At 42.9% G+C, this 14,390-nt stretch overlaps 1 protein-coding gene across 1 annotated transcript in view; it reads right to left on the reverse strand.

Moving 5' to 3' along the window:
* Positions 1-14,390, reverse strand: part of BRF1 (BRF1 RNA polymerase III transcription initiation factor subunit) — a 172,628-nt gene that overhangs the window by 46,504 nt on the left and 111,734 nt on the right. Inside the window, exon 12 of the mRNA XM_038139811.1 lies at positions 1,710-1,771. Coding sequence (XP_037995739.1) covers positions 1,710-1,771 — 62 coding nt within the window. The remainder of the gene's footprint in view (positions 1-1,709; positions 1,772-14,390) is intronic.

Genomic DNA, 14,390 nt, shown 5'->3' on the forward strand with positions numbered 1-14,390 from the left:
AAAAACATGTGTCTTCTGGGTAGGTTTCTGTCAAGCTTTACACTGAGATTATTAGTTCAATGGCCACATCTGTGTGAAGGAAACCAGCTCAGATTGCTGGAGCTTTAGCCCTGTATATTTCAGACAGATGGGTTCAGTAACCACATGTAGAAGTTTTGCAGTTAACTCCACCTACGCTTGGTAACATCTTTAGTGGGAATGGAGCTGTAAAATACATCTAGGACTGCTCAGATAAATCACAGAAATAAATAGACAGATAGGTAGCAATTACTTAATTGTAGATGACCTAAATGTAAAAATTAACCCAGTATTTAGCACAACTAGCAATGAAACAGAAGTTCTCTACAGATGATGCTGTTTGGGAGTGAAGAACTGCAGAATGGAGAAGAGAAATTAGGTCATCCATCATGAACAAGACACTTCAGTTTCAAGCAGTGCACCTGAGACTTGCAAAATCACATTTAAGTGCAAGAAAAACAATCTGAGGTTTCTCCATCTTTTGCGTCTGAGCATTCAAGATTTTCTCCAAAGTAAGATGTACATCTAGGATTTCATAAGAAAAATAATTCCAGTCAAATGAAACTAATGCAGAGAGGAGGTCTTCCTCCAAGGGCTAAACAGGAGAGCAAATGGCTGTGTGCAAGTCCTGGTTTATCAGACCAATATTTTCACTCTTTCATCTGCTTCTATTAAAAGTGGGCCATAACAGTAAAATACACTTTTCCCTAGCTCAGTTATTCATCCCTCTTAGGCTTTCAGAAATTTCATAGTCTTGGACTTACAATATTACAGTCTATTGCCACAGAAATGAACATGAAGTCATAAAAGCAGAGTTACGACCTCATCAAAGAGCCTAGAAAGAGAAGAAAATGTGTTCTACCCCTGTGATTGTTTTAATTATGGACTGGCTATGGTGAAAAACCTCAGCCTTTGTGCTCCCTCCATTCAAAGTCTGCTCAGACCGTGAGACCCTAATGCCCAGCCTAGCAAATCCCACCTCACAGCTACGTTTTGGAGATCAGTAATCCCTGTGCAACCTCAGCACTCTCAGTGATTCTGTACCCCAAAATGAGTTTTTAGCACTGGGATTATCTGTTCAAATGACACTGTAAACCAGTGTGGCAGCTGGAGAGGGCATCAGGCCCAGAGAGCTGGACAGTGGCGTGTCCAAGTGCTGACCAGCTGTGGGGCCTCCAACAAGCCCTTTTCCACAGCCATGTGTCAGCCCCACTCAGTCTGTATGTTAAATGGTATTTTTTGCTGCCACATAAATAAAAATAAATCCAGAAAACATCACAGAAATCTTTGGAAGTACATAAGAGCTGCACATACTGGTTTTACAGTTTAGTTTCCATGGCAGCCTCCTATGTTGAATCTATCTTAATTAAATAATGAATGTAGAGCTCCACCAAACTTTTTTAAGTTCTCCTTTGGAATAAAAGACATTCTAAAACATAATTATTCCAGCATGTTAAAAGCAAGCAGCAGCAGCAGCCTCATAAATATATATGTAACTTGGGCAAGGAACACCAAATTCACAGGTTTGCATGAACATTGGATTTCAGATCACTGCAATTGCTCAAACCTCTCCACAGATCAGAGAGAAGAGGCAGCTGCAGAGAGGATACACCAGGTTAAGAACCATTTTGTCATTTCCAGTTATCCAGACAACCAGGATAAGAGACACCAGGGACCACAGGGCACCTTACCCGATCTATTTCATTGTCGTCGATTCCACTCAGATCTAATTCTCCATCCCCTGTATTCTCACCTAGAGAAAAGAACACATTTTAATCAGCCCATATGTTTGTCCAATACCTATTGCAACTTAAGTTCTGCAGTAATGTAACACTTCAGGACTGTCCTTCAGAGATTTGCATCCTTCTGCCTTCACCTGGGAGGTTTAATGTGTTGCTGAGTATTTCAATACAGAACTTCATGCACAGAAATTCACCACATTGGATTAACTTAAAATTCAGGAACCAGCACAGTCTTCATCAGTACTAAAAATCTGCCAGAGACTTCCAGTTGCCTTTTTTTCACCCATTTTAATTCACAGCCACAAATGTTGAGCAGGAAGCTGGGGAAACCATTTCAAAAAGATGGCCACTTTTCTTTCATCATAACAAAAATTTCTCTGTTTGAGCATATAGGTCAGTAATTTATCTGTAAATTATGACTTATAAAATATTTTCTATTTCCAGGGAAGCAGCACAGACCACTGCTGACAGTTAACACCACGGCTTTCTTCTTGACTTTCTATTATTACAATTTCACTGCAATTTTGCTAGTTTGGTAGTTATTAAGACTTCTGAAAACAAATTTTCAAATATTCCATCCATTAAAAAGCATTACAGCACAGAACTGAGGCTTAATTTGGGACTGGAACAGCGTACAGCTGCAAAACCTGATTTTCCACATCACATTAAAGAACTATAGTAATACACTATTAATGTAGTCCAGGTAGAGAAGAAAACAAATTATTTAACAAAGACTTTTGCTGGGGAATGAAGCAATCTTCTTTGGTCATCTCCATTACATCTAATAAAGATCAAACAAGAGATGATCTCACCAGTTCACTTGCAGAAAAATATAAACAAATTAAGTTTCAACAATCAACAATAACAAATTAAAACCAAAGTGGTGCAGAACAGCATGGCATATTCACAGCTCCCACTCCCCAGCACTGGGGGTGTGCCTCCCCACAAACCAAGGCTGGATTGATTTGATGGACTGATTGCCCAGCCTGGTGCTCCTGCAAAGTGCTGGACCAGCAGAGGGTGATGCCAGGATCCAATGGCATGTCATGGCAACCAAATGGGGAAGTCAAGCAAAGCTTGGAATTAAGAGCATTCCCAGAAGATCAAACAATGATCTGCTTGGCAAAAGTCAGGGGTTTAAACCAGTAGCCTGAAGAATGTGAAATAACAGGGCTGGGAATCCAACCAAAACACCTGGTTAGGAATAAAGTCTGAGCTTCCTGAGGTGGTGCAAAGGGTATGGCTGCTCAACTCAACAGACATTCCCTGGAATCAGCCACTGAGCACTCACAAATGTCTTATCAAAATCCACCTTAAACAATCAACAGAGACTTTTATACTTTCCACCCCAAGCCACCAGCAAAATGGGTTTTAACCCCCAAAAATGTTCCATCACAAGGAACAGCATAAAACCACAGAATGGTTTGAGTTGGAAGGGACATTAAAGATCATTCCATTCCAACTCCCAGCCACGGGCAGGGACACCTTCCACCAGAGCAGGCTGCTCAAAACCCCATCCAAAAGGGCTTTGGACACTTCCAGGAATGGGGCATTCAGTTTCTCCAGGCAACATATTCCAGTGTCTCACCATCCTCACAGTAAACAACTTCTTTTTAATATCCAATCTAAACCTTCTATAAGTTTGAAGCCGTTCCCCATTGTCCAGTCACACCTTGTAAAAGGTCCCTCTCCAGCTCTTTTGTAACTCTTTAGGGTACTGAAACACTGCAGATGGGTCACCCTGAAGCCTTCTTTTCTCCAGGCTCAACAATTTCAGTTTTCTCAGCCCTTCCTCACAGGAGAGGTGCTCCAGCCCTCTGTAACACTATGGTTTGATTTTTTTTTTCCTGAGATTGTCTCATGAAAGTAATATCAAGTTTACCAGTTCAGATAATGTGGTGCTAATTTGACCAAAAAAGCTTTAAAGAACATTTCTCACTGTTGTTACATTTATAAATCAATCGCATTAGTCCCAGGCACCAGATTTACTTTACAACCCGTTTCCCCCAAAATACTTTAGTAAGTGCAGAAGATTTTATAATAACTACATAATTGATCAGCACATATGCTTTTCTTCTGCTCTGATCTCTGCACATTGCAGTAAGAGCAGAACTTTCTGCACCGGTGCCAGCAGCTCCTCATGCAGGCACCCTGCTACCAGCCAGGCAGGGATGCACCCCCAGGACATGGCCAAGCACTCCCTGGCTTGAGGATGGGTGGAAAAGCAAGGTGACAAAATACATCCTGGTGGTTTGCTGCCTTTTTAATGCAACTGACTGACATGTTTTTTAGCAAAGCATAATGATTCAAAGCATGGAGAGGAGTCACCCAAGGGAGTGCAGGGTATTCTTCAAGACAGTACTGTACATCTCTCCTGCTGGAACCAAGACAGAAACTTCCAGTCAGCAAAATGGCTGAATTTTCTCCAAGGAAAGGAGCAAATACTGTAGTCCACAGTGTGAGAACCTTCCCAGGAGCTGGTCTACCTGGGTCCAAGAAATGTTCCATCAAATAAAATAAAACAGTTCAACAGCAGAGTGCAAGAGGAGTCCAGACCAGGATAACCTGACTCCTAAGATGGAAGGAGCTCACACAAAAATGGGACTTCAACTGGGTCTCCCCAGTAGTATATTCTGGGTAGCATTTTAACCACCAAGTTGTAGGACAGAAGGGGGGATGGCCTCCACCTTCATTACATTATCTACCTCTTGTTTCCTCAAGGGTTTTTTTGGGAGAAAACTCCCAAATTTTCAATTTGGTTTACCTGAACAAATAAAGGATTCATTTTTCTTCACTATTCATTGTACCAGATAAACTAAATTGTCCACTGTCGACACAGGCTTGGAATTATCAACAGAGAAAAATGGAGCCAATCTTGAAAATCACTAGTAAGTTGTGAAAATCATAAGTTAGAAAACCAAAACTTGGAAGTGGTGATGGACATACTCACTGTTCAACTTCATATAAATGGATCCCAATATTTATTGTAGTAAAAACTGCCAAAGCATCTTAAAAACAACAACGGTATCCCACTGAAATCAAGCTGTCACTGCTTTTCATCATTATACACCTTGCTCCTCCTATACCCCACTATATTTTTGGATCAGAGGTTTAAAATTTAATATGTCACAGTACAGTAGGTGCCTGTTTTCTTATACAGCCTTAACATGCCAGACTGAAAACGATGCAATTTCAGGCACCATGAACAATTTCACTTGTCATTTTAAATATAACTTGTTACTGAATTAGGTGCCAGTTTTTCTCATTGGATCAATTAGCAACAGGGACAGAAAACTCATTCTCCAACTGTTAAATTGCAGAGAAGAATCCAGAAGCAAGTTACACGTAATAAGCATTTCTTAGACCCCTGTAACAGCAGCAGAGGGAGTAATTGCAGGATATCCCTCTGCCTGCAAATCTTCCTTTTTCCTGTCATGGCGATAGGCATTCATTAAATGGGTTTTTCAGAAGCGAAGGTGCCTTCAAATCCTTAGTTTAATGCTTTCACTGAGAAAAAAAAAATACATGTTTCATTACAGAATGCCAATTCAAAATAAAACACATCCATTTTGGCATGAAAATTTCCATGGCAATCGTTTGCAACAGGAGTAGACCCTACCAGCTACAAATATCTGTCTGCTTGATGCTACATGGCTCACTGCAGAGCATGGAAAGCAAACCCATTGCTTTTTTATATACCAGAAAGATCTTCCTAGATGCTAAACTTTTCAAAGTGTTTTCTAAATTATCATTTTCTCTTTTAATAAAAGGGTGGAAATGAAATGTTCAACGAAATAAAAACACAGATGTGGCCAACATCTGGTCCAGCCTCTTAAGAGCTTATTTAAAAGCAGAAGCATCACGTGGCACGGCTCTGAGACATCGTGGATTTCTTCTATTAAGAAAAACAACCACTTTACTGCAGGGCACATGCAAAAAATAAGTTGGGCATTAAGAACAACACTCCTCCCATTCCCTCCAAATCCAGTTGTTAAATGAAAGGATCACCAGGAAGAGCTTAGAGCAAGGACCAGCCTACTCCATCCTCACCTAACAGCTCTGTAGCAAGTGGAGGAGGACGGACACTTGAAGAGCTTTCCCTCAAGGTACCGAGTCAGCTACATTCACACTACCTAAAACCATCAGTCATCCAGCCAGCTCCCCAAAAATTTAAAAATAAACTCCCCCCAAAGCCCCTCCCTTTACAGCCTTCTAACATCTTTCCAACCAATTCCAGTAGACATGAAGGCTACAATCGGACACAGGGGATTAGGTTTGTAAACCTGTAGGATTATTTACTGTTCTTGTCATTACTAAATACACACTAAATCATCTTTTAACACACCCTCTGCCCCTCTCCCTACCTCTGCGCAGTCAGTTAAATGTATACAAAGTGCACTATTATGGGGATTTATTACAGAAGAATCATTCCACCCGAAATATTTTAAACCCCACATTTTTAAAAACAGCCACGTGAAGAATATGTTTTTCTGTTTCTATTACAGGAGGCAGCACTATTTATTGCTCTGCCCAGATAAGAGGATTTCCTTACAGACAGAAATGGAGGCTGAACACTTCCCAGGAAATCCTCTAGAGCAGATATAATAGAAAGACACTTGGTCCTCTGGTCCTATGCAGCAAATACATCCTTCACCACAACATTTCACAGCAAAGAGTTTAAACAAAGAACCTTTCCACCTATTTGGCACAAAACCAGATGTTAAGCACCTCCAGTATTCAAGAAATACTTTGAGGTTAGAGCACAACGAAATCTGAGAAGAGTTGGGAGATGCATTTTCAGCTACAAAAATCCTCATGCAACAAACCAAACAGCCTGAGCCCGGGGCAGCAGAAACACTGGGATTGATTGCTGCTCTCCAGGGAGGGATTAAATCCAATGGGAGCCACAAAAAGCTCCCACAGACCATCAGAGAGACCCAATGGGCAGAAATGCTTTAACATCCCAAATTGATGTGCGATGCCGGGGCCACTTTGGGGAGCTGCAGCGAGTGCGAAGGGAAGGTGGTGGCTTAGAGTCAAAAAAGGCACTGCACAACCACGCCAGGGTATAATTGATTGGCTGATCAGAGGGGACACAAACCCATCTGGAAGGGGAGATAACTGATTTACCAGACGGAGTGAAGGGAACAGGCATTCAGGGTGGGTACCCGGCAGGGGAGCGGCGCCGGGCAGACAAAGTGCAGTGGTGATCGGACCAGGCAGGGAACAGAAATGGATGTGAAAAGGGATGTGAAAAGGGATGTGAAAATGGATGTGAAAATGCTGCAGCTGCAGCAGAACAGGATGAAGTTCAAGGATCGATGGGCGTGCAAACGAACACAGCACACATCAAGCCACGAGCAGAGTCTGCAGGGCCATAAGAGCAGAGAACACTGTGAGTTTCGCTAACACAGGGCAGGAGCCTCCCTCCAGAGCAGGCTGGGAGGTAATGCTGGCTGTTTCAAGCTGTTGCCAACCCCACTGCTCCGGGTAAGGCGCCTCTTTGTGCAATCCCAGCCCGTCCTGCCACGCTCCCATCCCACAGCACACACCCTGCAGCTGCCAAGGGCTCCAGTTCCCCAACTCACCTTCGGCAGTGCAATCATGTGCTGTCACGGAAGAAGTATTCCACAAAAACAAAACGTAAGGGCAGAGCAAAATTAATTGCACTTGCTGACGAAATAAGGTCACAAAACACGACGTGTTTGCTCATATTTAGGAGAAAATGTTTTTTACTTTATTGTACCTGGAGCCACCTTGAAAATTACAGCCTGGTCCTTACAGTGCCAAATCACAGTGCCAGGATTTAGGTCTGGTGATGTACAGAGCACACGAGGCCATGCACACAGCATAAAGATAAATGAAGTCTGTCACTTTATTATTTCCTTCTGCCAAGGCAAGGTTAAGGGGTCCTCTCCAGCCAAAGCCAAGTTTCCAGCCTGCTAGTTCCTCAGAGAAAGCAAACACATCACACCACACAGAGCGAGGCCCCGTCTTCCCAGAAACATTCATTCCCGCCCACGAGGGATGGTGGGAAGCGCTGCCGGCTGGCACCGGCAGTGCCAGGGCACACAGCCCTCCTCTGCAAGGTGCCCATGGACCAGCTCCTCACACTGGGACCCTAAGAAGTGTAGAGGCAAAGCCCAAAATGGTGCAAATGAAGGGCAAAAGGGAAAAGGCACAATTTAATAACAAAAAAAGAAATTCCACGTACTCTGCTATTGCAGCTGACCATACAAAGCTGGGATGTACAAGCTCATCAGCTATTTCCTCACTCCTGTCTGCTGAAAATAAGACTTTCTCACAAAGCAAAGCAGTGTAACAGCAAGGGCCAGGGCACTGCATTGGGATCATCTCCTGTAGGCAGAAGATCTTCCTACAACATTGGGCCTTAAAGCAGCACAGAACTAGAAACCCATCCTTATAAAGTGCCTGCCTGCATTTCCCCACACTGAGACTCAAGCTGCAGATGCTCTGTCTGTCCTGCACAGCTGAGTGACACCCGACAGCCTTCCCCCATCAGCCACCTTCCCACAGTGGTCTCAGAACCATTACCCCGTCACAGGAATGGAATTTCAGATTTCTGTGCTTGATGATATATGGGAATAAATTATGAGAAAAGCTTTTTCCGGCAGTCAATCACTCTCACAGAACCTTTATTAGATAGTGAACATATTTTTTATAAATTAAATTTCGATTTTGAAAAAAAAAAAGCACCTAACCACCAACCCTGCTGCTTTCCTGAGAGCACATCCATACTGAAACAAATGCTATTGTTTCACCTCATAGTCCATGGAGGACTAACCAAACCACATCCTCAATTTTATATCCAGTTAGAGGTTATACCACTCATCTAACAGACGTGGAAACTTGTTAACCTGAACTTGTTGCTTCAGAGAAACAGTTAATCTCACCATTGTATCCAGAAATCCTCCCTGCAATATATATTTCTTCAAAGCAGATAGTACAAAACCAGTCCAGCAATAAACAAAACCCTTCTACTTCTGAAGAATTTTCTTTGAAAAGGTAAGCTCATGTTCATTGAACTACATAGCAACATAAAAAGTCCTTAAGAAAAAAACCCTTTCAACCTCCCAAAATAAATACAGCTGAAAATTAGGCTTTTGAACAGAAGAACATCTTGACACTGTCCTCAAAACCAGCAGCAGATGTTCTTCTTCTGGAATAACGTTCATGTTCCCCCAACACCTTTGGAAAACAATGAAAAAGAGCATGTTTTATGCAACCTACTTGTTGCAACCTGTCATTCTCCTCTGAGCTAGCAAGCCCTCTGCCGTGACTGAGTGCTCAGAGAACGGCTGCTCTGAACAGCACCAAAAGAGTGATCTTCTGCTGATGGAACCAATAACCAATAATCAAACTGACCAATACTCACCAGGAAACATACTACCTAACTACCACAAATGACATTTTTCAGTGCCAAACACTGGAAATTGTAAGAGCTCCCATGCACAGACACAAGTCTTCTCCAGCCTGTGATTTCTGCACCCAGCAGTGCCAAGACTGACCACGGCACTAGTGCCAAAAGTGCCACACACTCACACCTCAGCCTACATTCACACATCCACCCCCTCCTGCCAGAACAGTTATGGACTTTAAACTTTCTAGAATGAAAACTATACAGACATATTTCCCCTGCTTATTGTGCTTTTCCAGCCGATCATCAATTCCCTGCAGTATTTTCCTCCTTTGCCTTTTATGCTGTTCTTGGCATCTTTTCTCCCCTTTCCCTTCCCCCAGCCTTCGTTTTTTTTTTTTGGTGCCTTCTGGCCTGTATTTTCTGCATTTTTTTTAAAATCTGTGCAGAGGGATCCAAGAGTAACAGTTTATACAAAGGGAGAGACCAAGGAGAAGAACTGATCAGCATCTCAATCAGCTCCCCTCTCCAAACCCCACAAGGGCAGAGCGCTGCCGTTATCTCTGGCAGAGGGCGAGGGCAGCCCAACACCCTGGAGAGCCGACAGCAAAAGCAGCCAGGCTCAGATCCCACTCCAGCTCTCCTTCCTTATTCTGACAGACCACTATGTAAAACAGCAGAGCACTTTACAGCCGAGCCAGCCACAAAGGGAACAGCTGGTTTCATGTTTAAGTGCTGAAGCATCATTTCTGTAACTCGCCAGGTCTTGCTGCGGGCGCTAAAGGCTCTGCTGTCCGTCCCTGCAAGCCCAGGGTCCCTGTCTGGCCAGCACTCAGCTACCCCAGCCCACGTGTTAGTGAGAGGTAAATCTCCTCCTGTAACCCCCACCCCAAAATAAAACACAACAGTGAGCTCTGCACTACAGAGAACTTAAAAGCAAATCTTAGAATTTTGCTTGGACTATTACAGTTGGGGTTTTTTTGTGTTTTTTTGGTTTTTTTTAATTGTGAAGCAATTTCTGTTACACCAGGAAAAAATATAAATGTATACAGCCATGTAAGTATAGAACATACATAACCTGATCTAGTGGGTGGCAACCCAGCCCATGGCAGGGAGGTTGAACTAGATGATCTTTAAGGTCCCTTCCAACACAAATTGCACCAAAGAGCTGCTCTAGGTCAAAAACAGCCTACTAAAATAACTTATCCAACTGAGCAAGAAAGTGAAATGAGCTGAACTTTCCACTTATAACTTGCATCTAGTACCCCTTACCATCTCTTAGCAAAGTTGGGCTGATTTCTACCCCCTCCTTTGAGGTTCAGAGCTCATCTATGGTAGATCTTGTGACAAGCTCAGCACCAGCCACCAGAAGTCACCCAGACCACAGAAATGCTTCAGCAGAAAATTATTAGCATTAAGACAACATCAAAACATAGAGTATGAAATTATATACCCAAGTCTTTATTTAGAGGAAAAAAAAATCAATTTGTGTCCTGGCCATTTACCACACTGTCCGGGCGGGCTGAATGGTGAGAAGCTGTTAACTGAAAGAAAATTATTAGGTAAGAAATTTCTCATTTTGTTACCCAGCTTCTTCCCTCCTTCATTGCTAATGAGAAATTGCAAGCAGGGAATTACAGAGATGAGGAGAGGAAAGACAAGATAAAAAATTATTCTTATTATCACACAGACAATCAGACAAGAGACAAGAGCAGAAGCTCCCCTATCAAAAGCAAGATGGGAACCTGGTCCACAGGAAATCCTCTGAGGTGGATGAGGGATGGACTCAGAGCAGGTACCAGGCAGAGTTCCATGTTGTCAGGACCATCAGAGACATGGAGCAGAGAGAAAGGACCCATAAGATCCTGACTGGTTTGGTGATCAGGATCACCACTTGGGGTTGACAAACATGGAAGCAGAAGATATTTGGTTTGAGTTCTTAAAAGGTGGCAGCTACAAAAAAAATGCAGATCTGTGGGGAGAGCATTTAGCCATTGTGCAGCAGAGACCTGCAGCCAGCACAGACCACATTTTAAAATAAGAATTACAGCAGTTGCACTGTTTCTTGTTAGATGAAGTGCTACCTTTTTGTCTCTGACCATGCCTGATGGCTGAGAAACATGTAGGTGATGAAGTACTTCTCTGTCTTGCTCGGGGCCAAACAGAGCTCTTGTAGGAGCCCTTCCCCAGGGACCAAGGCAGTTCTGTGTCCATTCAGGCAGCTATATACATGAAGCATATAAGGATGTCTGCAATCCAAAGTTCAGGCATTGTCTGCATGGCTCCAGGTGCCACTGGAGCACAGCAAGGTCCCTCGGTCACCTGGCCACAGGCAGCACGGGCTGCTGCAGACAGCTCAGCTCCTGCAGGAACTCCTCTCCTCGGGAACACGGGCATGGGCTCTGCCCCTACCTCCTCCTCCTCTTCCCTACGTTTTAGTGACTGCAATGAATCTTTTCCCCAGTGCATAGCAGACAGAGGAGAAGGATTTTAACATTTTGCCTGCAGCAGCTCTGAGGCCTTGGCACTCGGACAGACTGACCCATAAGCACAGCACAATTAGCATGTGTACTCCATATGCTCGAGATCCATCCATGACAGCGCTGCAATGCCCTCTGACACTGCAACTCTCCAAGAGAAGAAAGTTGTGGAGAAGTTCCTGGAGAATAATTTGTCTTATCCTCCAGGAACAGTGGAAAAAGGCACTTTTGTGCACAGGAGGTTTTGGTGGAGCTGGAGAAATAACCTTTACCCAACAAAGCCCAGCAGCATGATTCACCTATAAAGCACGGAGGCGGTTTCAAAGCCAGCCTTTGAAGCTAATGGCTATCAGAAAGGCCAGCCATCTGCTTGTGCAACCTGTCCTTATGATTAATCTCAACATCTGACTTGTATATAAAGTTTATATACTAACAGGACTATACTTCATATTTCATTTTAGCTACATTCTGCATTGCTGATTACAGTTTCTCCTCAATCTGGCCATCCTCTCCAGGTTACAGGCACACAAAGGACCCTGCTCAAATGTTGATTAGATGCACAGCAAAGCAAAGACTTTGGAAAGATTTTACTAAGGCTCAAAAACTCAGTAAGCATTTCAAAGAGCTTACCGGAAAAGATAGGTCCCACATCCACATGTAATTAATTCTTTATTTAAAAAATATTAGGTCTCTACTTAACAGTGTTGCCGAGGCAGAAAGTAACAAATCATGTCTCAGTCTGGAAGGATTCATGGCTCTTTCTGTCATGCAGCTATTTTACTGTATAGCATATGGCATAGTATCAGAGTTGTTCTTCTTTAATTAACTGAATAATGATACTTTCTGTGGAGCTCAATCCAGGTCCTCCATAATACACAGTGTTATAGCACCCATTTTCAGGAACATGAGTACATGCCCACAGCCCACTGGGAGAGAGTGATGTACTCTTCTTGTATGAGCTCATTTAAACACATTCAGCACCACAGGTAATACTCATCTCTCTGAAATCAGCAAAGCTTATTTTGAATTAACAAAACCAGAGTTGTCTTCTGAAAATAAGTTCTGAAAAACATTTTACTATTTCATTACAAAATCCCGCCAGATCATGATTTCAAATTCAGATCTGCTATCCTCTTCTATGGAATAGACATTTATTTATATATTACTTCTTTTATTTCCTTAGGTAAGAATAGATGGATTGTTCCTTATGCTAGTTTTAACTAGGCAAATTCTTTCCACAGCAAACTTTAGCATCATGAACTGTGCAGTGAAATAAGCCCAGGATAATGAGCTGACAGAAGGGACCAGTGAGGGAAGAGCTTGCAAGATGCACAGACAAAAGCCCTGTCTCCTGAAGGAGTAAGATTTTAAATCTTGCTAGCAAGATAAAGCAGAGAATACTAAAGCCCAGACAAAACACTCCCATGCAATTCCCTTCACGCCATCAAAACCAACATAAAAATCATTAAATGCTAAAATAAAGCCAAGCAAAGGAACATTTCTGTCAGCAGCTGCCAACTGAAATGAATGACCCGGGTCGAAAGCGTTTGCTGACGTAGCTACAAGTTGCCACAAAGGCTTGAGGGATGTGGCAGCAAACTGCTCTGTGGAACAGCTCAAATCAGGGACCGAGGGGATGAAGCTGGAGCTTTGCCACTCAAGAGCCTTTTGGGAGCAGGACCACCTGCACCCCTCCCTCCAAACAGGGAGTAACACGCCCAACATCAGGCCAAGTCACTATTCCAGGCAGCACTTCTTCAGCCTTTGGCCAGAAGAGGTTTGCAGGTGGGTGACAGCACCTTGGAGCTCTCACCCCACTGACAGGCACCAGTGGGGCTGTGCCAGGACCTCGGTACCCCGGCACCACCCGGGGAAATCCTGCAAAAGAGCACCCAGAGGCTGTGCCGGAGGCTGCAGAGACACGGATCCCACCTTCTGCAGCCACTAAAGCTTAATCCTCAAGGTGTTTCTCAGCTGCTACCAAGAGACAACTTCATCACTGCAGTGACACTGCAATCAACCAGCTTGGCTGACAGCAATTACACATCTACCAGCCATAAAAACTTACAGAATACGTTATTCTGCATTTTTCCCAAAAGGAGAGGACAGATTTGAACAATACAAGTCATCTAAATCATGGCCTTAATTGTGCTGGCACTTAAAAAAAAAAAAAAGGAAACAAGAACAACAATTTCAGGCTTTTGTGTTAATTTTAGACGTCACATTTTCCTTCACATTGTAGTAAAATCAACATTAGAAATCTTTGGATGCAGCAAAGAAAATGAGGAAACTTGCCAATTTTTGAAGAATCAACAATTAATAATATTATAGCAATTAATTCTGAAGAGCAGCTACATGATATTGTAGGGTTCCCTGTGTGTTCTATCAAAGTGATTGCTTAAAAAAAATTTTCAGCAACAAAATGAAGTAAAAAATGTTCTGTTTATTTTTTTTTCCCTAAATTACCAGCATTGCAAACTCATGCTGGTATTTGAAAGTTAGTCTGAGCTCTCCTAGTTATCCATCCTTATTATCACAAAGATTCCACAATTGGAAATTATTTCCGTGACGCTTAAGCCAAAAAGAAAATAGCTCTATTGCATCTGCAGAACCAAAAGTAGTAAATTGTAATAAACATTCATCTTTGTCAGTGGCTCTGCAAACCAATCTGTTCAGCACGAAGGTGCCATTTTTACACAGTTGCTTTATTACTACATAATTATTGATGGCTCAGCCAAGTGCTCTCTCAAGGAAGACCAATCTTAAAAACGA

This window comes from Motacilla alba, chromosome 5 (assembly GCF_015832195.1).
Source record: "Motacilla alba alba isolate MOTALB_02 chromosome 5, Motacilla_alba_V1.0_pri, whole genome shotgun sequence".
NCBI classification, from domain to species: Eukaryota; Metazoa; Chordata; class Aves; order Passeriformes; family Motacillidae; genus Motacilla; species Motacilla alba.